Source organism: Trachurus japonicus, chromosome 1 (assembly GCF_045865225.1).
Source record: "Trachurus japonicus isolate A0001 chromosome 1, Traja_1.0".
NCBI classification, from domain to species: domain Eukaryota; kingdom Metazoa; phylum Chordata; class Actinopteri; order Carangiformes; family Carangidae; genus Trachurus; species Trachurus japonicus.
Window position 1 is genome coordinate 7,841,468 of NC_140907.1, and position 27,051 is coordinate 7,868,518.

The window sequence follows — 27,051 nt, forward strand, 5'->3', positions numbered from 1 at the left end:
CAAATAAGCCGTATCGTTTACTTTCAGCACTGCTACTTTCTGTGGTACCTCTCCATAGAGCTCCCCCATGGTGACAGATTTAGGGTTGAGGACATAGGTCTTGACAGGCTGATAGAAGGGGTTGTCGGCCACGTGCCCTGTGCGATGGAGGCACTCCAGTGTGTCTGCCAGAATAGTGTAGACAGTGGTCTTCCCTCCACCAGTGGGCCCTACCAACATCACACCATGACGCACTAACATGGTCTCATAGAGCTGGATCACCTGGTTATAAGTAAAAAAAAAAAAAAAAAAAAAAAAAAGGATTAGATTAGATCAGATATACTTTATTGTCCCGAAGGAAATTTGTTGTGGGCTGAAAGTGCCAGACACCGTTGCAACAACAGTAAAACAGTACACATAATATTAGGCTGCTAATCTGCTAATCGGTTACGAATTATTACCCGGTTAACCTATGATTTTAAAAATTTGCATGTTAGAGCACAGTCTAGCGTCGGATCAAACTACATACAGTAATCATGCCATGGTTTGGGTTTTTTCAATCAATCATTACGTTTATTTGTCCCCAAAGGGGCAATTAATCTGCAAAAGCAGGAGCACATGAGACAAAATATACAAAACACATGGCATAGTAAAATTACAATAGTCACAACTACATTTTTACTACTTTTTGTAGTGTTAAACAGTTTTGGATCAAACAATATGGTTTTTTGCTGTGTAAAAGCATTTTTGGATCGAGCCTCGAACTTTCAAACCTTTTACAAGAATCTGTGGTGGTTCCCTCGGTGTAAGCCGTCAGGAGTGAGACAACAGGTGTCATCAAGTCTGATAGAAAATAGACTTTCAGCCTACAAACATTCTGAAACATTCCGAGTTTTTTCCTCAGACAATGCGAGGCAGAAAGGAGCATAGTCGCCAAAATGCAGTGTGGACTAATAAATAAGCACTATCACTAATGACTGAAAAAAATGAATTTCCCCTCCGAGGCAACAGAGGCACAAATGTGCTCTGTCTGACGGACATATGTGCATCTTGAACTCCAATCTATACTCTTATTAACCACCTGATATTTTGTATGACCACGCTGTGTGTCGTTATGAGTCATTCTATTTTTATTTAAGTTATCGGTTACTCGAGTAAGACTACGTTAGGTTACTCGGTTAGAAAATTACTTGAAATGCTCATGCCTACATAATACAGTGTGCAAGATGTCTACTATTGCACAAGATCAATGGGTTAAAACCTGGACAGCAAGAACAAAATAAGAAACAAGCTTAAGAACGGTGACAGTTATTGTTTAAGAGAGTCATGGATGATGGGATGGATGACAGTTTGAAGTGGTTGGTTTTGTATCTGCTGGCTCTGTAACATTTGCCTGATGGAAGGAGCTCATATTCTGAGTGGAGGATATGTGTGGGGTCAGCAAGAATACTACATGCAAGCTACTTCCATCCATCCATCCATCCAAATGCTACAGCCTTTTTTCTTGCAGCCCATGTATTATATATGCAAAGGGTTTCACGAAAGCAAAATATATTAAAGACTAATTTCAATTAATTGATACATGCACAGTGTTTTGAGTGTGCGGTTGCTATTTAGTTGTTTTGACTAATTTCAATAAATTCCCTTTTCCCACTTGCAGTGTACCTTCTTGGTCATGCTATCCAGTGGCTGCAGGTTCCGCTTCACCAGAGACTCCAGGATGGTGGAGTGCAGCACGCCATAGTCGTGCTCAGGGATACACACGCCAGGGAACAGGTCTGACAGTATTCCACTATAGTGGGTGTGGAGATGGAGATGGATGGGGACGGGTGTTACATTACATACAAAGTACAAAAACAATTGTTTTCACATGTAACAATGCAAACAAAAAGCTGAGCTTATGCTCATTCTTATTTGTGCTGGTAATTATGTCTCATATTTTTCAGCATCTATGCATTTGAAGTCATATTTATTTCCTTACCCAAACAGCACAGCATCATCAGTCAGGAACTTTGGCAGGTTGGAATCCCTCAGCGCTCTGATAAGAACCACATCTTCACTCAAATGAGGGTTTTCTCTCTTTAGAGACCTAAGAAGCAACACATTGTTAAATTACAAATTATACAACCTTTATGTAAACTAGTGTAAGATGAATTTTATTTTGTTATAAGGGACTAGTACCTAATGGTTATACAGGTGTGTTTGAGCCACATTACACCAACCAATCATCTACTAGTTTTGCAAGAACAGTGGCAAAAGTTAAACAGGGTTCCATCTATGTGAAAATAGCTAATCCTTTAAGTGAGAATGTCATGTTGCATTGTGGCACACAAATAGGAACTTTTCATGCCACCTCTGGTAGTACGACAGATGAATATACTGTGATGGAAGAGTCTGTGTGTAATGTAAACATTCAGGTGCCTGTCGTCTCCAACCCATTTGAACCTCAGGATGTGTCAAACCCTGGTCTCACAAGTACACAAAATGAGAAACTGAAAGCACTGTTAAATTCATTCTCTGATGTGTTTCAGCTGTGTTTCAGCTGTGACATTCCCATCTCACAGAGAGCCTATCGTACCTCTCCTTCCATAAAAACAGAAATCCACCGTCAGGTGGAAGACCTCAAAGCCCATGATCTGATTGAGGACAGTGTTAGCCCCTGGGCCAGCCCAGTAGTCATGGTGAAAAAGAAGGACGGTATGTACAGATTCTGTGTTGATTTTAGAAAGCTAAATGCAGTTACCATCACTGATGCACATCCTCTCCAAAGAGTTGATGACAGCTTGGATGCGCTCTCTGGTTCTCAGTTTTTTTCCACCATGGACATGTCAAGTGGGTACTGGCAAGTTGAACTGGATCCAGCAGACAGACCCAAAACAGCTTTTACCACTGGCGATGGTCTGTATCAGTTCAAAGTGATGCCCATGGGTCTGAAAAACTCACCACCAACTTTCCAGAGACTTATGGAGCTAGTTCTAAGAGGTCTCCACTGGACCACATGTGTCATTTATCTTGATGATATTATTTGCATGGGACAGAACTTTGATGATCACCTTAAAAACCTGACAGACATTCTCACACGTTTCAGACAGGCTGGGCTCAAGTTAAACCCAAAGAAATGTGATTTTTGCAAGCCGGCAGTAAAATATATGGGACACATTGTTTCACGTGAAAGTGCTCAACTGCATTTCAAACATTAAAGGATGCACTCACCTCTCCTCCTATTATGGCTTTTCCCAATTTTCATCAGCCATTTATTCTGAGTACAGACGCATCAAACTGTGCAGTTGGAGCAGTGCTTGCTCAAGTTCAAAATGGTAAAGAGCGGGTGATAGCATATGCCAGTCATGTTTTGACTCACACAGAGAGGAGATGGTCTACATATGACAAAGAACTGTGGGCCATTGTTTGGTCAGTCAGACACTTCAGACACTATTTGAGTTGTAATCCATTCACCATCATCACTGACCATCGCCCTCTCCTCAGCCTAAGAAAACTGGATATGACCCCACAGGACGACGAGGTCGCTGGGCTTTGGAGTTGGATCCATATCAGTGGACAATCACACATAAGGATGGAAAGAAACATACAAATGCAGACGCTATGTCACGGATCCCCGTCTCACATCCAGCGGCCACAGAACGCTCACCTGCAGCTTGTCCACAGCAGGATCACAGTCTTCCAGCTAAAATGGAAATTCCTTCTCCACTCCCAGTGTTGCAGAATAAGCCAGAACAGTTGGCCTCTGTGGTCAGTACAACAGCTCAAGTGTGTGTGTCAGATAGAGATGATTCTACTGTACAAATACAACACAACACAGGTGTGGACTTGTTGATGCATACATTGTCAAGTCAGGGAAATGACATTGTAGCTGAACAACTTTCTGATCCCATTCTCTCAGAAGTATATACCTGGGTAGAACAAAACAATATATCTCAGACAGGTTAAAGGGAAGCTGCAAAGAAAATTGTGGTGGCAGTTTTCAAAACTTGTACTGTGTAATGATTTACTCTGTCGAAAAGCTCACACAGCACCTGGCAAACCTGTTGTATTTCAAGTAGTGATACCCAAAACACTCATCACAGAGACCATGAACATTTTACATGGTAATCCCTGTTCTGGTCATTATAGTGCTGATCGCACATTCAAGAAGGCTCTAACCATGTGCTACTGGCCTAGCATGCGGTCTGATATTGAAACTTTTTGTGAGATGTGTTACACATGTGAAGCCTATAGAAAGCCTGTTCCACAACTGAGAGCTCCTTTACAATCTATACAGACAGATAGACCATTTCAGTTTGTATGTACAGATATTACTGAGCTGCCTGTAACTTCACAGGGACATAGGTATGTACTTGTAATCCAAGATCATTTCACTAAGTAGGCTATGTCAGTGCATTTCCTATGTCAGATCAGAAAGCAACAACTGTAGCACAACTACTCTGTGAACGTTACATACCTGAAGTCGGCATTCCAGAGGAACTGTTCTCAGATCAGGGTAGACAGTATGAATCCGAAATCATCAAGACAATATGCCAAAGACTGAACATCAAAAAGAAACGAACATCACCATACCATCCCCGTGGTAATGGGATGGTTGAAAGATTCAACAGAACTTTAAAAGAGCAGTTGGCTAAACTCATTCATCAGAATGGTGGTGAATGGGATCAGTATCTTCCAGCAGTGGTCCTCTCATTTAACTCCATGCCACATTCTAGCACTGGGTACTCACCTTACTTTCTTGCACATGGCAGAGAGCCTCGTCTGCCTGCTACTGTGACTCTGTCCACGCCAGTTGTGTCAGTGACGCCACAGAATTATGGCACAGAACTGGTGAAACGGCTTGACACAGTCTTCCAAGCTGTTCACTCCCACCGTGAAGAACAGAGACTAAAGCGTGAGCACTACTACAACCAGCATGTGAGATTCAAACCATATCAATCTGGAGATCTTGTGTGGCTGGATGATCCAACTACACAGAGAAAGAAACATGACCCTAACTGGACTGGCCCCTATGAAGTGATCTCATCAAATGATCAGGAACTTTTATATAAGCTGTCAGATTTGAGACATCCCCAAGCTGGACAAAAAGTAGTTCACTATGATCGTTTAAAACCATATAGATCCACCTGGGACACATCCACAGCACAAGTGAACCAACCTCTGGCTTGGCAGCAGGACTCTCTCCCCACATACACAGCACTATCTGGTTCTTTCCCCTTATATCCGAGACAACTTGACACTGGACAGGCTTCTGTCCCTGCCTGCCCCTCAGTTCCCCTGCTACGGAGACCATCAGGTCGGGTCTCTCAAGTCCCATCTCAAGACAACCTAACACAGGATACTGCTCATACAGCGCCTGTCGGGACAAATGACACATACACTACTCATGCAGGACGGGTTGTTCACAGGCCTCAACGGTTGGGGTTATAACATGTTTCTTCCCAATTACATGATTAACATGGACTGTTTAGTTCCTGCTGTGGACTGGTACATAACATTGGTGGGAATACTATTGTGATTTGTGTTGTCAAAAAAAAAAAAAAAGTTTATGTGATATATAAGTTTATGTGATGTACATGTGTATATGCTTATTGCTAATGTTTTTTTATTCACATGGTCATAATTGTATGCCTCTTGTTTTACTTTAAAGATGAATTTTATTTTTGAAATGAGGACATTTCATTTGAAGAGGGGGAAGAATGTAAGATGAATTTTATTTTGTTATAAGGGACTATTTTATGTTGTGTAATTAAAACTGTTATGTTAGAACGTTATAGGGCGGAATGATCTGGTTGGCCTAAGATAGAATGTTGGGGGTGTTTATGTCAGTTGAGGAGTAGAGGAGACGAGTGACTGGCAGTTGTCGTGTTGGTCTGGTTGTGTAAATAAACCATCGTCCTTAAACTAATCCGGAGCTCCCGTGCTGTTCCTCATCTACGACCCACGGATCTCTCAGATCGAGGTGACGCTAACAAGGCAGCATTACACTAGATTATAAGCACTGTTTCTTCAAACCATGATATTTGTTGGAGTTAACGAGGGTTAACAAATAATTATACATTTTGATAAGCCATGTTTAATGATGGGAAAAGTGGTGACTGTTATTAACCCTATGCTTCATTTGGTTTCTATTTGTGTACTTTACTCCTCCATATAGTATACCGTATATATTATACACACACATTTGTGACAACACAGCCAGCTCTTCAAAAAATAGTTGTTGGTTGAAATACATGACAACAAAATTATGACTACATTGGAAAACGTAATAATTGGCAAATTAATGAAATTTGATTTCTTGAGTGACTGAACAAATTTTCAGTTGGCTAGTATGGTTGTATACTTACAAATGTAAACTCAAAGATTTATATGATAACATTTCTGGGGCTTGGTCTGAAAATCACTAACATGTATGTCATTGAAAAATGGACCAAGTTTGCTCAAGGAGTTGTTCTGATATAAAATAATAATAAAAATTGATATCCTAGGCTGCAATGAACTCAGCTTGATCCTTTGAATCCAAAGGTGAATGGTTCAAAAGTGACATGGATGAACACACAGTCCAATTTATGTAACCTGTTTGTGGCGCCGGACATGAAACTTGAAAAGCATCATGCCCCCAGTCAGTGCGCCAAATTACAAAACTGTTTTACCATACAGTTCTAGGCTTTAAATATGATGATGCTTAAGAAAAAGTAGCAATGCAATAGGTGCTTATGCAGCTTCACTGTTTGGTTTCCAATGAGGATAATGACCAGCCAGCATGAGCCTTTAATTCAATATTGCACAACCTGATCTTCACAACAAGCTGGCTCCACTCAGTTGTAAAAAGCTTGGTTAAAAAAAAACAAAAAAAACATTAGAGACATTAAGGCAAGAGATAATGAATGTGCGCTTGGTGTGGAACAAGCAGACTCAGGGGAGTAATATCGAGGCAAAGACAGACAATGCATCACAAGCCAATTACAACAGTTCCCTGAGCTTCAGCTAATGACCAACAGGCGAAAGTATGACTTTCACTACATATGGTCAAGAGAATCCATTAAAATCACTTATGCACTCAAGCACGCCAGGAACAACTGTGTTTCTACTGTCTCCGAATGTTTCCATCTATTCTTGTTCTTTATCTCGTTTATGTTTCTCTCCTTCATCAGATATATTTCACTTTGTGAGGGAAATTCATACAGATGACAGGATGAAAGCGGTGCACGGCTTCTTCTACTGTATCTGTAGATGCAGCAATAAAAATTAGAGACATTTGAAGAGTCACAGGCTTTTACCCTGTGATCAGTCAGCACTGTCTGGCACAGTATTTGTGTTTCTGGCTTGTTATTTGACAATTTATCACAATATGTCCAGATATATGTGAGTTCAACACCAAAGATGGCCATCGTATTCAGTGGTAATATCTGTTTCTGCAGTGGGCGACCATACTGTACCACAGCTGTGTGCAGAGCATCAAATTCTCCATTTAACATTCATTATCTTACTGTGTACTTTGACACTAAATGTACTAATACCTATCTATGCACATGTGTTTGTGCATCTGTGAGTGTGTCACAGTCACAATGTTGGGAGGTGAAAGCTTGTTTGTCTTTCTAAGTGAATCTACATGTGTGTCAGTGTGAGGTTCTGACCCAGCCATGACGAGGACAGACTTGACTGCTCTCATGCCAAAGTCGTAGTGGTCCTGCTGGGACAGCTGCTCCGAACACAGCTTGTACATCTGTGTCATCTTCCTTGCCAGGGTCTTACTGGATTCAAACCCCTCCGAGTACAAAATCACCTGAAGCGAGGGACAAGAAACACCAGAATGATAAACTTTTCTGTCTAGAAAATAACAAAACATAACACAGTGAGTATAACGAGGCACGTCGTGCATACAGTAGAGCATGTTACCTCAGCAATAAGCGCATAGTTTGGCACCATCATGGCTATGGGTCTGAAGAGAGCTTTCAGGTTGTCAGGGAGCTCTGTTCTTCCAGCATAGCCTGGATTCATGGTGATGAAAGCAGCGCATGTCATCACCAGCTTGATTTCAAGGCCTTCAAATCGAAACCTGGACAGCTGTGTGGGGCACAGGGTTCATTGAGATGCTGTTCAAATCATGTCTTGAATATCTACACAGGCAAGCCAAGTACATGTGTAACAGATAGATGATCTGTGGTGGTTTCAAGCTAATGGTCAAACCTGGCTAGCAATTCAAATGACCTTGTGGCAAAATACATAGTCTTATTAAATGATAGCAAACTACCACATGTGTAACAAAGTGTAAAAAGCTTGCCTGACTTCAGAGATCTGTAAGGCTTATCATTTAATGTTTGGTATACAATGTGGCTCTAAACAATGCAATGTAAAAAAAATTAAAGGTGGTGTATGTATGTGTGTTTTTGTGGGAGCACCTTAGCAGCTTTAGCGTTTCGTATGGTTATGAGCTGCTGGGCGATCACAGACAGCACTTCAATGTCGATTCGGTTAAATTCATCAAAACAACACCAGGCTCCTGACTGAGCAAGACCGCTGAAGAAGCGACCCATCATCTGGAACAGAGAAAAGTGATTGGAACTGTAACTGACCACATCAAGTTGGAGAAGATCAGATACACAATCAGGGGGTCTACTAGATTCTAGAACATTTTATAATATTTGGCAGCATTTCTTAATGTTTGATGAAGATATGGAGGCAGATATTATAGTACTGTAAACCTCTGCTGCTGCCCTCTGTCATTTCTTTCCTTTTTTTTTAGTTTCTTCTTTATGTCTGGCTATGTGAATTCTGTATTTTGAACTCTGTATTTTATACTGCTAATACTGTAAGTCTGGTATTTACTGTATATACTGTAAGTCCTGTTTTTGTTTTGTTGGACCTATGCTAAATTGTAAACAGTAAATTGTAAAAACTACCGGTAAATAAAAAGACCTTGATCAAAAAATATATATAACTGTAACTGTAATTCCAATAAGAATCCCAATATTGGAAAAGTAAGTGTTATCGGTTCTGAATGCAGTGTGTATTTAAGCAGCTGCAAGAGGGAGGCAATATCATTGAATTACATTTATATGCACCACATCACTCTCCCATGAGTGACATAAAAAGTGTAGTTCAAAGGTATTAATAGCTCATTGACTGTGCTATTAAATGTTTTAGTTAAATGGTGCTAAGCAGACAGTGGAGCAGAACAGAACACTTAACACATAAAAACCAGAGATGACTGTGGTGCAAGCCCTGTTAAATCAAAGCCTGGTCCAGTTCTATTATACTCCAGGTGTCCTCCAGCAGTAACTAACTACTGCAGACACAGAGAGAATAGCTTTCCAGCTGTCTTGTCAGAATGTGCTTTCAGGTTTACTGACTCCATCCAGTCTCACTGCGATGCAAGACACAGCACAACACATTTAGCATTAAACTAGAACTTGTAGTGCATCTCAAGGTCGATGGGCCAATCTAAAGTTTTCATTGGGGCTGTTACATATACATTGTGTTCATTGGATGAACATTACTGAAAATAAGTAATGAAGACAATAAATAATTGAATATATCAAATGATATCAATTAATCAATGTTGATAACAGGATCAACTCCTGTGTTATTTTGGTTATAAATCAAATTTAGATTGTGCCTTCTACTAAAATGTTAAGAATAGAGGAACACATTTTAAGCCATCAAGCAAATATAACAAACATTTTCCTTCCTGACACACACATTTGACCTATGTTCCTGAAATGATCAACCAAGTTGATCAACCAAAAAATTTACTAAATAAAAATACATGGGTGAATTAAGGCAATATTTTAGTGGCACAAAACTAAGCCTCTGTAAAGAGCAATTAGAGCTTTACCTATTTACCTTGTGCAATGCTTTTGCAATAGTGCCATCTAAAGGCCTCACTTAGTAGTTACAGTTAGAGAGAGTCAGCCTTCCAAGGTACATCTACAGAGCAAGCACATGCAGTGGCACAAAGCTAAAAGTAGGTAAGATGTGATAAATCTGTACTGACTGTGTGGAAAATGTTGCAATTAAGGAGCATACTGGTAATATGGGTCATATGTGAATAGACTGCATCATGGCTGACCTTATAATCGAGCCCATCAGAGCAGTTGAAGACCACACACTGTATGGCAAGTGCCTTGGCCAGATCCTTGGTGGTCTCTGTTTTTCCTGTCCCTGCTGGTCCAGCTGGTGCACCTCCCAAGTCCAACTGGAGAGCCCCCATCAGACACAGGTAGCAGCGGTCCTGAATATGACAAGTAGAGAAGATTTTGTGTGTAATTACTTAAACATAAGATAAATCGGAGCTCAGGGAAAATATAAAAGCATTGTACTCTGTGTTTCTGTTTTATACTTGGGTTAATGACCTGATGCAACCCACTGTCAGGTGGTGTCACTAGCATTTTTTCATTAAAATCTGACTATATACAAGAAAATAATTCTGGACTGAAATGTGGAATAAATGTAATTCACTTTTGCAATGCAACACTATTTTACAATATTTGTCACACATTATTTTGAAGAAAAGCTTTTTGTTTGTAGGACATGTCCTGCCCAGTGTTGCTAAAATGCATTCAAATCTAATTATAGAAACATAGAAAAAAATCTATTTCAATTTAATGTTTCCAGAAGAAAGAATATTTGTATAAGTACAATTAAATCCACTGTAGGTGGAAAAAATATTTAATATTTATTATTCTTTTGTGGTTACACCATTTGACATTTTCAGGGGTTTCAGACTTACCTTACTAAAAAAAAAAAAAAAAAAAAAAAAAAGTTAAAAATGTTATTTCAAATGTCATAAAACCAACATGAATACAATGATGTTTAAAACACTCATTAATTTTCATTTATTTAAAACTTTTTTTCTATTATTTGTCACTGACCCACTTGCATTATGTTTATGTACAATCTAAATGACAGAGCACAGTGGCAATGAACATTTGCCTTGGTGAATGTTTGTCTAATAAATGTTGATTTGTCTTTCCACTTTTACATCACTTAAGCATTATATTTTGTGTTACCGTGAGTGGTGTGATGACGAGCCGTGGACAGGCTCCCAGGTATTCATAACCATAGATGTAAGTGGACAGAGCCATTGTGGCTATACATGTGTCCATGTCCAAGTCCCAGTAATATCGTAGCTGTCTCTGCCATTCAAAGTCAGTCCTCGTGTCCACCTGAAAAACAAAGCTGAAGTTACTTGACAGTCTCCAGTCAAGTCCTGCACCTATCAGAGCGAGCTACAGGACAGACAAGATGCTTGATTAGTGTTTGTGTACATTTGCAACACCTGCACTAACACTGCACTACTGTACCTTCTGCCTAACTAGATCAGTGACAATGTCTCTGGCATGGACGTCGATGGTGATGAGGGCAGTGATGATGTTACGGTGTAAAGTAGGAAGCTGTCCTCGCACCAACGCTGCCAAGGCATTCAGCCTCTGAAAAAAACACGCACATACACAAAATCACACAGACATACTGAGATAGATTTGTTAGATTTGTTTGATTCAGTGAAAGCTGAAAGAAAAACCTGGGCTCAAAGTGAAGATTCCCTTTTAACCAGATGATGAAGACAACAACCAGAGAATTAAGGGCAAAAAAGCAGTTAATAAGGAAACAAAGTAAATAAATTATTGAGGATTACATCAATGTTTGTGAATTCAAATGTTTGCAGGGCAGCAAAGTGGTCATGGTCTCCCTCCAAGCAGGCATCCATATCTCTGCACCACATCATCTGTGAGATGGTCAGCACCACCTGGTGGACAGACACACAAGCTGATGCTAAGTACCTTTTTTTTGAATAAGACTACCTATATGTGTAATTTACTGGAAATTAGATCAAATGTCTTGACAATTAGCAATGTAAAGGTAATAGACAGATAAACAACACATTATCACACAAGCCTGTTTCTCAACAAGCTTAAAAAGCATGTGTGTGTGTGTGTGTGTGTGTGTGTTTGCGTGCACCTGTGATGGATGTCCAGCCACTACCCATTCCTCCCTCGACTTTGTCTCGTAGTCTGCGATGGCAGCTTTGCTGAGGCGTCTGAGTGAGGAGAACATCGCCTCCTCCACCTTGCAAAGCCAATCCTCTACGTTTCCTTGTGCCTTCAAGCCCTTAGTTAAACCCACCTACACACAAAGGACAAGATCAGTTATAGTTAAGGACTTGATTACACCTTGTCTTTTTTGCATTAAAGGGGACATACTATGGAAATATCACTTTTTGAAGGCTCTTTGACATATATTTGATGTTTGTCTTGCCTTCTGGCCCCTAAAATGTGAGAGTTGACAAAGAAATCTGTAATGTGCAGGCTCTCTAGGTTGAAATCCACATGGTTTTATGAGCTGTACCCTCAGATGTCTTCCAGTGATGTAACTAGGACTCGAATTTGCATAATACCACCTCTACCTGGTAACGGTAGAAGGGGGTGGGGCGGGGCAAGCAGTGAAACCAGCCGTTTTGAACAGGGCTGTTTTGAGAGGATGAAAAGAGCAGTGATGTTCGATCCTTGTGGTATTTTGACCAAAGCATGTCACAGACATGTCTTTAAGACACCTATGAACTATTTTAATTTGTGGAAAGGGGACAGAATATGTCTCCTTTAAGGTGTTACTGAGATGCTGTACTCAATGAAATGGGATGACTGACTGAATGATGACCCAAAAACAATATAAGTTCTAGGCAGATAAAAATATGAAAGAAGGAAATATACACAACATGTTTCCCATATGTAAATTCATCAGCTGTCTCCGGTACTAAGCAGCAATGTTAGCATGCTAATGGCATGTCACAGATATATCTTTAAGACACCTATGAACTATTTTAATTTGTGGAAAGGGGGCATAATATATCTCCTTTAAGGCGTCACTATAAAACCTTTATTTGCTCTTTGAGAGGGACTGCAAGCCTGATATCCATTACCTAAGTCATCAGAAAATCATGAAAAATGTGTCATCTTTGTTGTAGCATTGAAGATGCCAAATACATATGCAGTAATATAATGCTGAGCTCCTGTGTGATCTTCAGATACTGTAGTTACTAAGAAACCTAAACCCATAGCACAAACGGCTAGCAGCCACTGGGTCGAGACTCATCAATGCTCCAGCGGCAGGCCAAACTTAGCCTATAATTTATTCTTTAATTTCTTTATTAATGCCATTCTGGATTAGGCATGTCCCTTTTCCTTTAATAACAACTTGTTTTAGCTTATTTTCTTACTTAATTCTACCACTCGAGGGTTATTAAGTAGAAGGAATGTGACATTATCTGACAATGATGATTAAGTTTTGCCAGTGTGAAAAAAAGGCATTGGGTGCATGTTTTGCTCCCCACTCACTCTCTTATTCTCAGCACGGAATCAAACAAGAGAACAAACACGAGTAAAAACACAGTCAGAGAGCATGATGATTAACAGTGTTAAAGTTACTCAAACGTTACCTTCTCTCCCTCAGGGGAAACCATAAACAGGATGTCTTTGCTGTATATGGTCTCTTGTTCTCCACCGTCCAGCGCCTTTCCTGATTCACCAGAAGCCTGTTTAGGCAGCAAAGCAAAGTCTAACCGGGTAATGGCATCGAAACACTTCCTAAGGTGAGGCTGCACAGCCTGGGGGTTGCGTGTCTGGGCCAAGATCTTAAGTAGCTCATCGTTGGATAAGAAGTAGAACCTGCATTGGCCAAATAAAGGATGGATATCAGAGTAGTCAATACAAATAAAGCAGCAAAAGTATGATTAGGAAAAAAAAAGATAAAGTAAGTTCAAAATGTGCTTTTCTAATATGTAACAAACAAATCATGTTGTGTACCTGGGGAAGATGACTCTCTTGGATTCAAGGTAGTCTTCCAGGCACTTCTGTATTTTTTCAAGAAGAACATTGTTGTGCTGAAAAGTCTCCAGCAGATCTGTGTAAGATAAAACAACAAGGTTATGACTATGCCTGTCTCCACTTACACACCTCTCTTTGTCTGTGTATTTTCATGCTGTAAGAGGACCTACCAGGTTGTACGGCAGCTTTTAGAGCATTGGGCATCTTGTTGACCTTTGCCATGATTTTCTTCCAGGACTTGTCCACCTCAAGAAACATCTTAGACTCAGCAGGCAGCTGCCTCTTGATGTCCGGAGCTACGAAAATACCCTCTAGGTAAAGCCAGTTCCTTTGGCAGGTAAGCCACTCATCCTGTAAAGAGAGGGGGAGAGGGGAAAAACAAGGATTGAGAATTAAGGAAGTAACTAATAATATGAATACATTTCAATCTTCCAAATGACGTGACGTGCTATTCTTCTTTACATGAATTGAAATACGGGACACAAATAAATATCAACACATCTTAATTACTTCTACAGCCAGTAGGGAGAGCTACTGCATTACATTTGTGGCCAAATCCAAAGTCCAATAGTGCATTGTCTGAGGCAGACAATCCTGTATTATCACAGTCACTTGTAGCCAAATAGAAGCTCTTGCATTCAAATGAAAATAGTAATGGTATCTATTCTAAGCCTTTACCAGTGTTTGGTTAAAGAGGGTCAGCTGTTTAAGCAGTTTGTCCACCCTGAACTTGATGGGCCCTGCGTAGCGAGAAGATGCCACCATCCCCACATTTATAAGGCTGTCATCCAGGAGTACCTGCAGAGCAAACAGATATCGGAACACACAAATCGTTACAATTAGATGGTTAAACCTGCAATGAGTATGTTACAGAAGCCTGTGTGAGAATGTGTGCCTCATGTTCCTACCTGGATGTCATCTGTGCCTCCCAAGATGAACACTTCCTTTGAGTCACCATGAGACAGAACAGTAAAGTCTGTGGTCTTCCACGTTTCCTCCACCTACAATGTTCATTGAGGGGGCAGATGTTCAATTGCATTGACTCACCGTGATCCGTTATGACACAAGAGAAAAACCTGAACTCTCGGCATCAGTCATCAAGCCAGGCGTCTGGATAGTAATGTGCACTGTTTTCATATGAACTTTCAAGAAATCCTTGAATACAACTGTATGTATGTGAGTGGGCTCCAAACACTAGTCTGTTATGTCTGTTGCCATTATTATGATTTTGATCTTGTCAAGTTTTGTTCACAAATTATTTATGTGTATGCATACTGACAATAAAGAATTCTCTTGAACTCTTGAATCTTAATATAATAATATTAATAACTTCATTTGTATAGAACCTTTCATATAAACAATGCAGCTCAAAGTGCTTTACAATGAAAACTAAAAACAATAAAAATAGGATAAATAAAATGCCCTAAAATAATAAAATAGAATAAAATAAAATAAAATGAAAAAAGTAAGACCCACTTAGTGAGTGAAATGAGAATGATCGAAGAATGTATAAAATCTAAAATAACACTGGAATTGTGACCTCAGGTTTAATCCATGGAGTTAATTTTCCCCAGATAATTGAACCATAATTATTGTGAATATACAACTTGAATATACAATATTCAAGTTTGAGAGGAGAGTGAAAAAAATGCTTTGATGGACATCTCTGCACAGACACAGACAGTTGTATAAAACTCTTACAAGTTCCAAATATGAATTTTCACCCTGATTTTCTCCTAAACTTATTGGTCAATGCCAAACCAACCAGCCAAAGAGCACAGTCCAATCAGAGGGGCTGGTGATTACCTTACCTAAAAGGTGTACTGTAGTTTCATGTGTAATGGCATGTATTCCTCTGTGACCCCCCCCACCTCCCATTTCCTGTCTCTCTCTCAACTCTCCTGTCCATTAAAGGCAAAAAAGCCCCCAAAAATATACTTTGAAGAAAAAAACAAAACAAAAAACAAGTTCTCGTCTGTCCATAAAATGTGAAGAGCCAAGACTGAAGACAGGGAACTACCCTGACTCAATGTGAGCAGTAGATTCATATTTACATGCCTTGAATAAGAGTACCATCAATCTTCTTGTCCAATTCTTGGCATGAAAGCAAATAATACTTCTCCAAATGACAAACTGTTGTTTTAAAAAACAAAACATTCATTCATCTATTTTTGGCAGATTGTTTGTCGTGCCACATATTTGGCCATGCTTAGAATAAAAAAGCAAAGAAAAACCCCCCATAAAAGCTTAGCTTAGCTTTCTCTACATTATAGACTGCTCGATATGGCGGGGTGGGCAACCCCTTTTACAATGGATAGAAGCCACTGTATGTTGCAACCATGGGTACAACATATGTCACACATGTCACCCGCCTTTAGCCAAATAATCAGCTGTTGTGGTCTGAGTACAAAATACAGTGTAATTGATAGCGATAATAGAGTAAACCTCTGCTGCAGTTCATTCAGTATAACAGAATAGAGTCCACATACCTTTGTAATAATGGTCTCTACTGATGCTTCTCCTGAAGCCTGTCCTGACACCTGAAATTCAAGCCTTAGGTTAGTCCTGTTTATCCAGGTCAAACTAAAATGAAATGGTATAACAAACCATGTTTTTTTGTATTCACCTTATTCTAAAGTCAAAAAACAATAAACGATTGGTTTAATGCAAATAGGTTAAAATAAAGCAAACTGTATCTCCATTTGTATGCTACCTCTTGTATCTTTGTGCCATAGGAGAATATTTTGAGCTCCTCCAAAGCAGCCACAGTAAGCTCTTCAGTATCCAGGGCTGTCCCCACTGTTGACTCTATGGTCTTCCAGTGTGCCGGCTTCATACATGGGTTACACAGATCAGTGATCACAGGCAACTGAGGAAAGAAAACACATGGATACCATTTATATAGAGACACAGCAACAGTTATACTGTATGCATCTTTTAACCGGTTACCATTTCAAAAAGAGATATTTTTATTATGTTCGGAGTCATAAAGTACACACAATGTCAATCATAACAAAACACCTTCTCCTACTCACCCTCTGCCTCATGACTTCAACCTTGGCTTTCAGACTTGGCACAACATTGTTTCGTGGCAGGCCCTTCTCCAGCTGGTTGACATATTTGCTGTATTTGGTCACCTGTGAGCCCAAATGGTCCAGGGACAGTTGTTGAAGTGTGCTCTGGGGAGGAGAGGGCATGGGAGGACTCAGTGGAGCTTAGAAGAGAGGATGAGCTGTGTCTGTGTATTATACAATATGCTTGTTCAGGATCAGGGTCACACCATACAATGCAGTCGTGTTGGGTGCACTTTACCTGCCGCCACCCATCTTGGAGTGAGTCCCATTCATCTAAAGAGTCCCACAGAAGCTGTATCAGCTTGAATTCTGCAGTTAAAGCCTCCAGAACCTGAAACACGGTCACCTCCATCTTTATGTAGAGAGGGAGAACAGGTGGGTTTGAGTTGGATTGGTGGGTCGGTGAAACCATACAACCTTTTTTTTTCCCAACACAAAACAATTTTATGATTTGGTGTCTGTTATGGGTGAATCATTTTGTATCTACAGATAGAATCGGAGAAAATGACAGCACCTTGAATTTCTTCTGGTACGAAGTGTGGGTGGAAGCCCTGGCCTGTATCTCATCTATAGAAATCTGGAGCTCCCCAAGCAGCAGACGCACTTGGGAGGGGTCTGCATTGAGATCTAAGATTTGTGGATACTCCACAAAAAGCAGAAGACAAACAGGTAAAAATGGGGGGGAAAAGACATCTGTATAGTCATAACTTGATATGGCTGAGTCATGAAAATACGGTTAAGTTCTTTCCCTTTGTTGATACAGATAACAAAGGTCTCTATTGTACCTGTGACTTCATCTTGCCCAAGACTTTCCTGATGTCATTGTCCAGCTCCTTTTTGTTCTTGCTTAGAGAAGTGCAGAACGTGTTCATAGTGGACTCCTTCTTTGCCACTGCATCATCGAGGACGTCCTGTAGCGAGCTAACGCAGGGTTGCAAGGTGGCAAAAACAGCCAGATCCTCTGGTGGCGCAGGAACTGAATACATGTTAATCAGACTGTACATCTGACACACTGTGTCCTGCTCCTTCTCAAGCACCGTGATCTGGTAAGAAGGAGCGAAGGAAACAGGTTGCGTAGCATGCATAGAGGACAAATAGCAAAAGGTTGAGTATAGAAGAGGTGGGAAAATGGGACACAAGAGGAGAGATGACAGTTTAGTTAAAAACACAATTGCTAAAGAAACTCTGATTAACATGAATTGTAGGTCTCACCCTCTTCTGTATCTCACTCAAAAATATGAGTGAGTTGGCCAACTCAGTGGTGGTAGCGGGTTTGAATTCTAGTTTAAACTGAGCTTCACAAGCCTCGTCGATGATGGCATCCAGTTTGCTCTTAGCCATCTGGGTGAGCATGTCGTTGATGACCTGGAGCAGAGATTCAGAGCACAGTATTTCCTCCATTAGATCACTCACCGGGGCACTGGACATTGCACACATTTCCATTTTAGTGAGGTTTAATCCAGACAGAAAGGCCTCATTGCCTTTTTTGGGTCAGTTGTTTGTCATGGTCAAAAACTCACTCTGAAGTGGATAATAGAATCTAGAGTGAGTTACACACATAACCAAGGCCAGACCTTACATTAATGTGTCTTCAGTGATCACAAGTGGTCTGCTCTAAGTATGTGTGTTTAAAGGGATAGTTCGAAACTTTGGCAAATTGGCCCATTGCCATAATTCTTACAGTTTTAGGAGTTTCATTACCTTTAATTGTTGGTGCAAGCTGTTTTTAGAACGGCGGAGCAGAGCTGTGAGCTGCTCAGAGCTACGCTATGGAGGCTAATGGACTTCTTGGTTTCCCTCATCAAACTCATCAAATACACAATCCAACAACTCCAAAACACTCTGGTGGACAAGTTGTGACCTGCACATTCACCACACTATGAGATAATAACGGAACGTTACGAGATGGAGTTGTTTTCGAGGTAAATTCACGTAAAACCGCTGGTGCGTGTTCCCATTGGGGAGAGTTTTTCAGCAGGCAGTCTCTGCATTTGCAAGAAATTTCATGAGCTTGCTCCGTCAATCTAAAAATAGCTTGCACCGACAATTAAAGGTAACAAACCTACTCCTAAAACTATAAGGATTATGGCAATGGACCAATTTGCCAAAATGTTGAACTATCCCTCACCCCACTTGACTTTAAAATGCCTCCACGTGTGTCTCGATTGACCACTTGTAGGCAGATCTTTAAAAACCCTGCCTTATATGCAGATAAACAGATATGTATTGTTCTTAGCTAGTCCACAGAGTCGTTCCTTGTTATACTTGTAGTTGTGATTAAGAGAAAGAGCGAGCAAGACAGGGAGAGAGTGTGAGTGGGAGGGGTAGAGCAAATTGAGGTAAAGCTTTTACAATTAAATTACACCTGTATGTAGAGCTGTCCATTTGTGATTAGATTACCTGAGGTGGTTGTTAATGCCAGGTCTAAACAGGTTCATGGTTTGTGTGTGTGTTTGTGTGTGTCACATCTGAGCATGCATAGCCTTTTTATTCTCACCTCCAGACAGCCAAGGGGAGAAGACAAAAGTTTCTCTTTCAGTTTTGTTTTGTCCACCAGCAGTAAACCAAGATTTCTTTTCTGCTGGATGGCTAAGACTTCCTTATGCTCCTTGTGGTATAACTCCAGTGCTTTTCCAAAGAAGGACAAATCTGTGAAATGAAATGAACAACACCAACAACACTTAGTTATGTATGATAACTCATTGTTAGTCTTGCAGGTTTTATTTTATAGACTAGCATGAATGCATTTCATTTGCCATAATTGCACATGATGGTGGGGAAAAATGACAAATAGGAACACTTACAGGTGCATTTACATTCATACACTGTCCTATTCCCTCCCATATTATCTGCTATTATGCCTTTACCATCTTTTTCACACAATGTTTCCCAGCTACTCTCAAGAGCACAAATAAAACAGTCATCACATAATGTTAATTGTGGGGTAGGTAAAGCACAGTGAATGGAAAAAATACATAACAACATATGATTACTAAAACTGTGTCACCAGTTGAGTCATATGATTTCATTTAGATCAGAACTGTATATACACTAGCCTGAAAAGCCAGACTATATCACTAAAATGTCTAGTCTGGAAACGACCGGTAGACCTCGGCTCAATCCAGGGGGTGGGATGAAGGCTGTCTTTCAAACTGCCTCTGCACGCAATAGGGTAGCGCTACGACCAATCAGAGCAAAGAGCAGGATGTCGTTAGCCTGGCAAGCCAATTAAAATGTATGTCGCCATCGCGTTAAGCCCGCCCAACAACTCTCTAAACAGATAGAGCGCTGTGATTGGTGAACACAATTGGTGTTCGAGACTCAAAAAGTTCCTATGGCTCGTTTCTAGACCCACCTACAGAGCAAATATTTTTGCTGCCGCTAGGGTGCGTCTAGATTTCTAGGCTATACACATAACTACAGCCATGAATTCAACTGTGTTAACCCCTTAAAACTCACCAGCATGCATTGGAAGTAATGCAGCCCACAGGCAGGTGGGTTTTACTAGGTTAAAAGTACATCATATGGTTTGATTTTCAGCCTGCTTTCAATTGCTTTACAGACTAATTACTTCATCATACCACTGAAAAAAATTAACATTTTCCGCAGTCATTTTCTGCTGTAATATTGAAAGAAAGAAAAAAACTACAGATGTGAATACAAAAACATTGTGTTTGGACTGATGATTCATCAAAGGAACATCATAAGTTGCCAGTGTTGTGTTTATAAATTGTGCAAAATACACTTCCAATATGATTACATCTGTTAACAAAGGCATTTTGTCATGTGAAAAACAAAGAAAAACATAGCATCATTGTCAACTGAACTGCTCCTTGTGTTTAAAGTGGAAGATGTGTTACAAAAATAATGTCTGTTGTGTTGATGCACTGTACAGTACATTACCATGATCCTGTTGCCGCATCTCATCCAGATCCAGACTCTCATTCTCTTTATAGAACAGTCGAAAACGCTCAAAGGTGTGTGAGTACACTTTTGCAGCATCAAAGGCAAACTGCAGTGATTCCTAGGGGGAAAAACAAATCAGGCCCACACATATACAGCACCGTACAGACAAAGTGCAATCTCCAGGGATAGGAAACAAGGTAAAGTAAAAACCTACCCTGATATTTTGGGTGACTGTTTGAAAGTAGTCATCAGTCCCCATGACAAACTCCAAAGTGGGGCCATTTTCAAATAGCATTTCCAAATTCTAAAAGTTAACACAAACTATATCAAAGATTAATCATAACACTTAAACATTTTTCACATATCAACAACATAAACATTTACAGGTAAGTCATCTTCAATGGACACATTTGTTTTTACTACCTCAGGCTTATGGAACATCATTGAATCAAAGTCAGGGTCTCCTGTGAGAGTTTGAACTGATATCAATGTCTCCTTACACCGCTCAATGACCTCTGCAATGACATCCTGCAAAAACACGAACACCAAGGATGAGCAAGCACACAACACAATACACATGGACAAATCTTGAAGTGCAACTGTTCATCACAATTTGGGAAACAAACCTGAAAGTTTTCCTCAGAGGGTTTGTAGATCAAAGTATTTGCCTCCAGAATCACCTCAGAGGTGAAGAGAGGCTGGACATTTGGAGACTATAATAAAAACACCAAAACGGAATATTGGTCTGCCCTTTCTTAAAGCGATGGCGTGAAGCAGATGCAGAAATCGTGGTAATGGTTTTGCCGGTGGACATACTGGAACAAAGGCCTACCTTTTTATCCGTCTCTTGATCAGCAGGGTCGGTGACAGCCTCAGAGTTGTTGCTCCAGCTCTCAATGATGGCATGGCTAGGGGTTTGACGTACCTGCTCCTGGAGCATTGCCAGCAGTTTGGTCATGGAGTTCATCATTAAGGAGTGCAAGGTGGTGACAACCAGATAGTCAACAAAACGGATGAAGCTGGGAAGATGAGAGGTAAAAGGAGTTGGACTGGATTCATGTGCCTGAGTCGGGGCACCCAGACTTCATGTTGTAGGAAGTCTCATTAGCCCAGTGGAATTTCATTATTTACACCAGTGTTTGCTAACTATAACATGTTAAAAATGTCTTTCATTATTTAGAAAAATGGGAGAGGGTATGTCTGCAAGTAGAAAGATAGAATAAGTATGAAAGAGAAGCAAATTCAAGACAATTACCCACCAGATAAGACGACTGCAGTGATATTTCATTGCCATCTCCCTTGTCATTTCACTGGCCTCTTCATCTGTGTTAAACATAAAGAACCTTTAAACATTTAACATGGTGGTCTATGTAAATACACTGAGGTGTGTTCATGAATAGTGTGTACACACCTGCCCCACGATACCTGGGGTAAAACCCTATCAAAAAGTTGTCACAGGCAGACCATGTCAATTTCTTTACCAGGTCTTGAAATTTCTCCAAGTCATTCAAAATCTGAAAATAGCAAATAAAGAAGGTCATGAGTTTCTGAAGATGCACACAAAGCCGCACAATGTATGCACGGATGTATGTACACATCAAACATCTGCACCAGTCCCTGTGTGAATGTACAACTGCACCTCTTGTTGTTGTTTGAACAGGGTGTCCTGGAACTCCTGCAGCGTGTAGGTGTGTTTTTTCTCCATGCGAAACAAGTTTGTGTCACTCATTTGGTAACACATTTGCCTGATATCTAGCAGCGACGCCCTCAAAGACTGTATGACATTTGCACATGTTAATAACAACATCATTTCCATATTATTCCATAATCCATAGTTTAGTTGTCGATTTATACACAGTCACGTACCTTATTACCCATGAACAAACGTCTGTGGATGGTCCGCCTGGCCAAATGAAACTTCTTGGCCCGAACTTTGGCGCGCCAGATATAGAATGGTTGCCATTTTTCGAATTGGGCGAAGAAGGGGATGCGCATTAACTTGTCTTGGAAGCTGGTCTCCCACAGCTCAAAACTTTCACTCATCATGGGTGAATCTAGTCCACGACTGTTCAAAAAAAAGGGCAGTTTGGGGCTTGATACTGTAGTCTGGGACAAATGAAGAGGGAAAGAACAGGTGAGACACAAATGTATGACTCACAAATCTCATGTAGCCTTTTTTTTTCTCTGTCCACCATTTGTATGAAAACTAGATTTTCCTAAGACCATTCTCGTAAGTGTTACATTTAGGTACTAACTATGCAGGGGGCCCAAACCTTTGCCCTTTTCCTTTTTTGTCATTGTGAGATGAATTTTTTTTTTTTTTTTTCATAAAATGTTTAAAATGTAAAGCGAATGTGTCATCTGTAACTTTATGCATTTCATCTTCCACTTGCTTAAAGGTTGAATATGGAGAATGCTTATTAAAAGCTATAATTTTTCAAAAATAATACATCCACAGGGTGTTTAGAGGGGTGCAGAATACAAGTATTGCTTTTCCATAAAAACTTATATTTAGTCTGAATTAAATAATTTCTAGAAATTCTGACAGGTTCGACAATGACTTCCTGTTTACATTGTACCAGTCAGTAGCCAGCTTCGGGGGTCACTTCTCTGCTGTTTTGCTAAGCCTCCTCCCGGTCGTGTGCATTTTTTTTTTTTCAATGAAGCCTTTGATAATCAATCCGTGGATTGATGGATTACCATACACATGTTACGATGTGTGTATTTGTGTAGTCTTATCTGTCATAAACAAGAAATTACGGTTTACGGGGCATGTTCGTGTCGCAGACTTGCGGTGCCACCGAGACGAGAGCTGTGACACCGGGTCAGACGCTCTGATCAGCAGGTGTGGTTTTTAGCCACAATGTGGAAGGAGCCTCCACTCTCCCTGTAACAAGTTACAAGTCATTTATCTAACATCATAATTAGTCCGAAGCTGTTATAAAGGTAAATATGAAACATAAGGTAAATATCCTGCATAGTTCTCTTCTGTGCTCCTCTGATCAGAGTGGCGTCCGAAGCAACAGTGTGTTATGGTCTGGCAATCGACTGCTGGAATAATTTTCTGTTGTTGCAATTCCTATCTTCATCAATAGATGGTGGTATTCTGCTCATTCTCCATATTCAACCTTTAACTGTTCACATTAACAGAAATTTTGACCAGGAATGCCCAAAGCTTTGCATGCCACTATATTTCATGGTAGTGAAAAAGGAAATTGTTCCTTATGTAATATATAATATTATATCACACATAAAAGTGAAATGAATTAATAAAAAAAAAGAAGAAGCTTATTTTCATCTCAGACTTGTCTGTCACTGACCTTCCCAGTGGATCGCAGCGGGGGTAGGTGGACAGGCAGCTTTGCACCATGCCTGTGTGGCTGCACTGTTTGTTTAGGTGGAGTTGGGGGAATGTACCAGCCTGGAAAATGCATCCGCTCACGGGATTGTAGGTGTTCCAGACTCGGTTGTTTGCGTGCTACTCGTCTCTTTAGCACAGCCTACATCAAGGGGAAGAAAAGATCAATATATTAATTACTTTAGGGCACAGAACAAAAAGTAATACATTTTGTGTACAGTAGATGGTATTTCATATTGCCTGAGTATGATGTTAGATTGATTTTTTTTTTACCTGTGGGTCTTTAACGTGGACTGGAAGCCTTGGCAGGATGGTGGTGTTGCCTTGACCACTGTGACCCGGCATGGAGGCCCTCTGACATGCAGCCTCCATGGCGCGTATGCTAACAGTCCCTGGGGGGTGCTGAGTGTAGCCACAGCAGGACAGGGGGAGGGGGGGTAAAAAGCTTAAAGGGGAGACCAGCGTAAGTCGAGCCACTTTTCATATTTAGGGTCACTTCATCAAAGCAATTATAGTTTTTGTTGCTGACTAATACTATATATTTCAGGATGTTGTGCATCCCTACAAACAAACAGAATGAGTGTAAACATAACTGTCTTGTCGCACAATTTACCCTGTGTGTGGGGTAAGTTGAGCCACCCCCCTCCTTCCCTTCCATCCATCTCCCCCCTCCCCCTTTACTCAGTATTCCACCTGTCCAGGCTGCAGATGAACACAAACTTCTAGGCCCTACTGCTGAGACACCAACTCACTGAGCTTTGGGAAGTTTAGCGACTACATCATATCTTTGGAAGAATCCCTCATCTTTCTCTTTGAAAGTAAATCTTGGCTCACCATAACCAACTTTACCTCTTCTCAGGAACTTACTTACTGTAATAATCATAAACATCCAAAATACAACGTGCATGAGACAGGTGGCTCAACCTTACCCCACAGCTACCTTATCGACTTTCTTAGTCCCCTCAGCTAAAATGGTGCACTTTCATGCTACCTCATGTTGTAGCTCATAGATATAACAACTCATGTATAAAACAAATTTATAATAATCTATTTTGGTCTAAACACAATTCTCATGAAACTTGTGATCGACTGAATTCACTTTAGAGAGTGAAAGATGGGGCTCAACTCTCAACTTGCCCCATCCTACAGTAAAGAGGTACGGTCTCTACACAAAGAGGAAGATAAGCTACTAATTGTATTCAACATCATTAGTGGCACCCACAAGCTCCATTTGTAACTCTTTTTACTATTTAATTTAGTCTTCAAGTGGCGCTAACTACAAATAATAACATTTTATCAACAGAAATTGTGGATGACGTCAACCTAACAAAGTTGGCCAACGTGACTGAACGGTTCAGCGTTTGTTAACGTAATTTTTAATGGTAACGTTAGCAGGCTTTTACAAGGTAACATCTTATGTCTGTATAATTTCTTGACATTGTCGAGTTGAATAAACATCGAAATACATCCAAACATGCCTACCGTATCAAATATTCAGGTCCGTAATGACTTGAACACAGCTTTAACAACTGTTGCAGCCGTGGCTGTTGTAGAGCCAGGGTTTACCGTTACCAAAGATATTCAATAAATGGAAAGATACTCCATGAACGGCTGCTCCAATGATATGAAATGGTATACACTTCCTGTCTCTCTAAGTGGGCGTGGCCAACCGTCACCCCACCTCGTCTGTGAACGTGTGTGTGGATTTATACAATTTGTAGGTAGATGAAAGTGAGATATTTATATTTTCTTATGATAACATTAAATATTTACACTACTAACAGTAATATTTAGCATGCCAAAAATAATTTAAATCATTTTCACGGGAGTTCGCGGGCGTTTGTTTGACGTTGCCTAGGAGATCTGTGCCAAATCTCGCGAGAGTGTGTCGTAGAGACAGAGACAGGTCTGGAACAAAGTGGATTTTCTCCGGATCTCTCCGTCTGAAAATTACCATTTTGGTGTCAAACTGTTCAGAAGAGATGTGGCTTGTGAAAAATGAGTCCAAAATTTGCTTCAGTGACCGTGGGGAGAAAGACCCGACCATAATCGGTGTTCACATTAAATTGTCCCATAGGAATCAATACACTCCAAGCTGCCTCTGGTCTCTCTAAAGGGGCGTGGCCGTGCAGAAGCCCACGTGACATGCATACAGGAAGCTGACTCGTCATGAAAGGTCTTGGTTTATAAACCGTCTTTGCCGTTACCTAGCAACAAATGGCTCCCTGCGTGCAACGCACCAAACAAAGGCACGTTGAAAAAAAAAGAAAGAAAGAAAAAAAAAGATGTTTTTCTTTTCAAGCACTCAGGCAGTCCGACACATCTCATCCCCCCAACATACAAATCCAATGAATCCATAAAATAAAGTCCACTGTGTATTTTTGGTATTTATTTTGTATTCAGTAAAAGGTTTATTTTACATCATACAGTGGCATGCAAATGTTCTGTTAATGTGAATCTTTAGAAGGTGGAAGATGATCTCCAAAAGCCATAAAGTTACAGATGATAATTCCCTTTACATTTTAAACATTTTATATAAAACAAATATTTTCATCTTTTATATTTTCAAAATGACAGAACATAATTTTCTTCAATTAAATTATTTTTCTCCTGGGCTTTTTACACAGTGAGTTTGTAACAAAGACATTGATACCACTAAAAAGTATGAATGGAAAGCTATTTTCATTGGCATTTGCTAGTGAGCTAGTTGCAGGATAGTTGTTAACTCTCTGTTACTAGCAAAATAATTACTATCTTTTTTTTATGTTTTCCCATTGAAATCACATGTGACAACCAACCCAGCAATGATAGGGTTGGTTGTCACAATGTCTCAGATTGTCTCTGGAGATGATTAATAAATTATTGTTAGAATAAGTTAAAAGAATGAACAGGATACCCACTGAAACCT

General features: G+C 40.2%; 1 protein-coding gene across 1 annotated transcript in view; it reads right to left on the reverse strand.

The window, feature by feature from the left end:
* dnah6 (dynein, axonemal, heavy chain 6) overlaps positions 1-25,710 on the reverse strand; it is a 75,276-nt gene extending 49,566 nt beyond the window's left edge. The window contains exons 1-36 of the mRNA XM_085788859.1: positions 25,626-25,710; positions 24,417-24,535; positions 24,106-24,285; positions 22,652-22,891; positions 22,425-22,559; positions 22,193-22,299; positions 22,045-22,128; positions 21,618-21,804; positions 21,412-21,498; positions 21,209-21,313; positions 21,000-21,089; positions 20,783-20,903; positions 19,377-19,528; positions 18,092-18,244; positions 17,665-17,922; positions 17,394-17,522; positions 17,118-17,231; positions 16,841-16,984; positions 16,519-16,674; positions 16,295-16,345; positions 14,714-14,806; positions 14,484-14,603; positions 13,976-14,156; positions 13,785-13,881; positions 13,418-13,646; positions 11,944-12,108; positions 11,621-11,731; positions 11,289-11,414; positions 10,995-11,150; positions 10,055-10,216; positions 8,385-8,522; positions 7,882-8,049; positions 7,620-7,768; positions 1,961-2,068; positions 1,645-1,771; positions 49-261 (exon numbers count right to left, since the gene is read on the reverse strand). Coding sequence (XP_085644985.1) covers positions 49-261; positions 1,645-1,771; positions 1,961-2,068; positions 7,620-7,768; positions 7,882-8,049; positions 8,385-8,522; positions 10,055-10,216; positions 10,995-11,150; positions 11,289-11,414; positions 11,621-11,731; positions 11,944-12,108; positions 13,418-13,646; positions 13,785-13,881; positions 13,976-14,156; positions 14,484-14,603; positions 14,714-14,806; positions 16,295-16,345; positions 16,519-16,674; positions 16,841-16,984; positions 17,118-17,231; positions 17,394-17,522; positions 17,665-17,922; positions 18,092-18,244; positions 19,377-19,528; positions 20,783-20,903; positions 21,000-21,089; positions 21,209-21,313; positions 21,412-21,498; positions 21,618-21,804; positions 22,045-22,128; positions 22,193-22,299; positions 22,425-22,559; positions 22,652-22,891; positions 24,106-24,285; positions 24,417-24,515 — 4,935 coding nt within the window. The 5' untranslated portion in view covers positions 24,516-24,535; positions 25,626-25,710. The remainder of the gene's footprint in view (positions 1-48; positions 262-1,644; positions 1,772-1,960; positions 2,069-7,619; positions 7,769-7,881; positions 8,050-8,384; positions 8,523-10,054; positions 10,217-10,994; positions 11,151-11,288; positions 11,415-11,620; positions 11,732-11,943; positions 12,109-13,417; positions 13,647-13,784; positions 13,882-13,975; positions 14,157-14,483; positions 14,604-14,713; positions 14,807-16,294; positions 16,346-16,518; positions 16,675-16,840; positions 16,985-17,117; positions 17,232-17,393; positions 17,523-17,664; positions 17,923-18,091; positions 18,245-19,376; positions 19,529-20,782; positions 20,904-20,999; positions 21,090-21,208; positions 21,314-21,411; positions 21,499-21,617; positions 21,805-22,044; positions 22,129-22,192; positions 22,300-22,424; positions 22,560-22,651; positions 22,892-24,105; positions 24,286-24,416; positions 24,536-25,625) is intronic.
* Between the last annotated feature and the right edge of the window lie 1,341 nt (positions 25,711-27,051).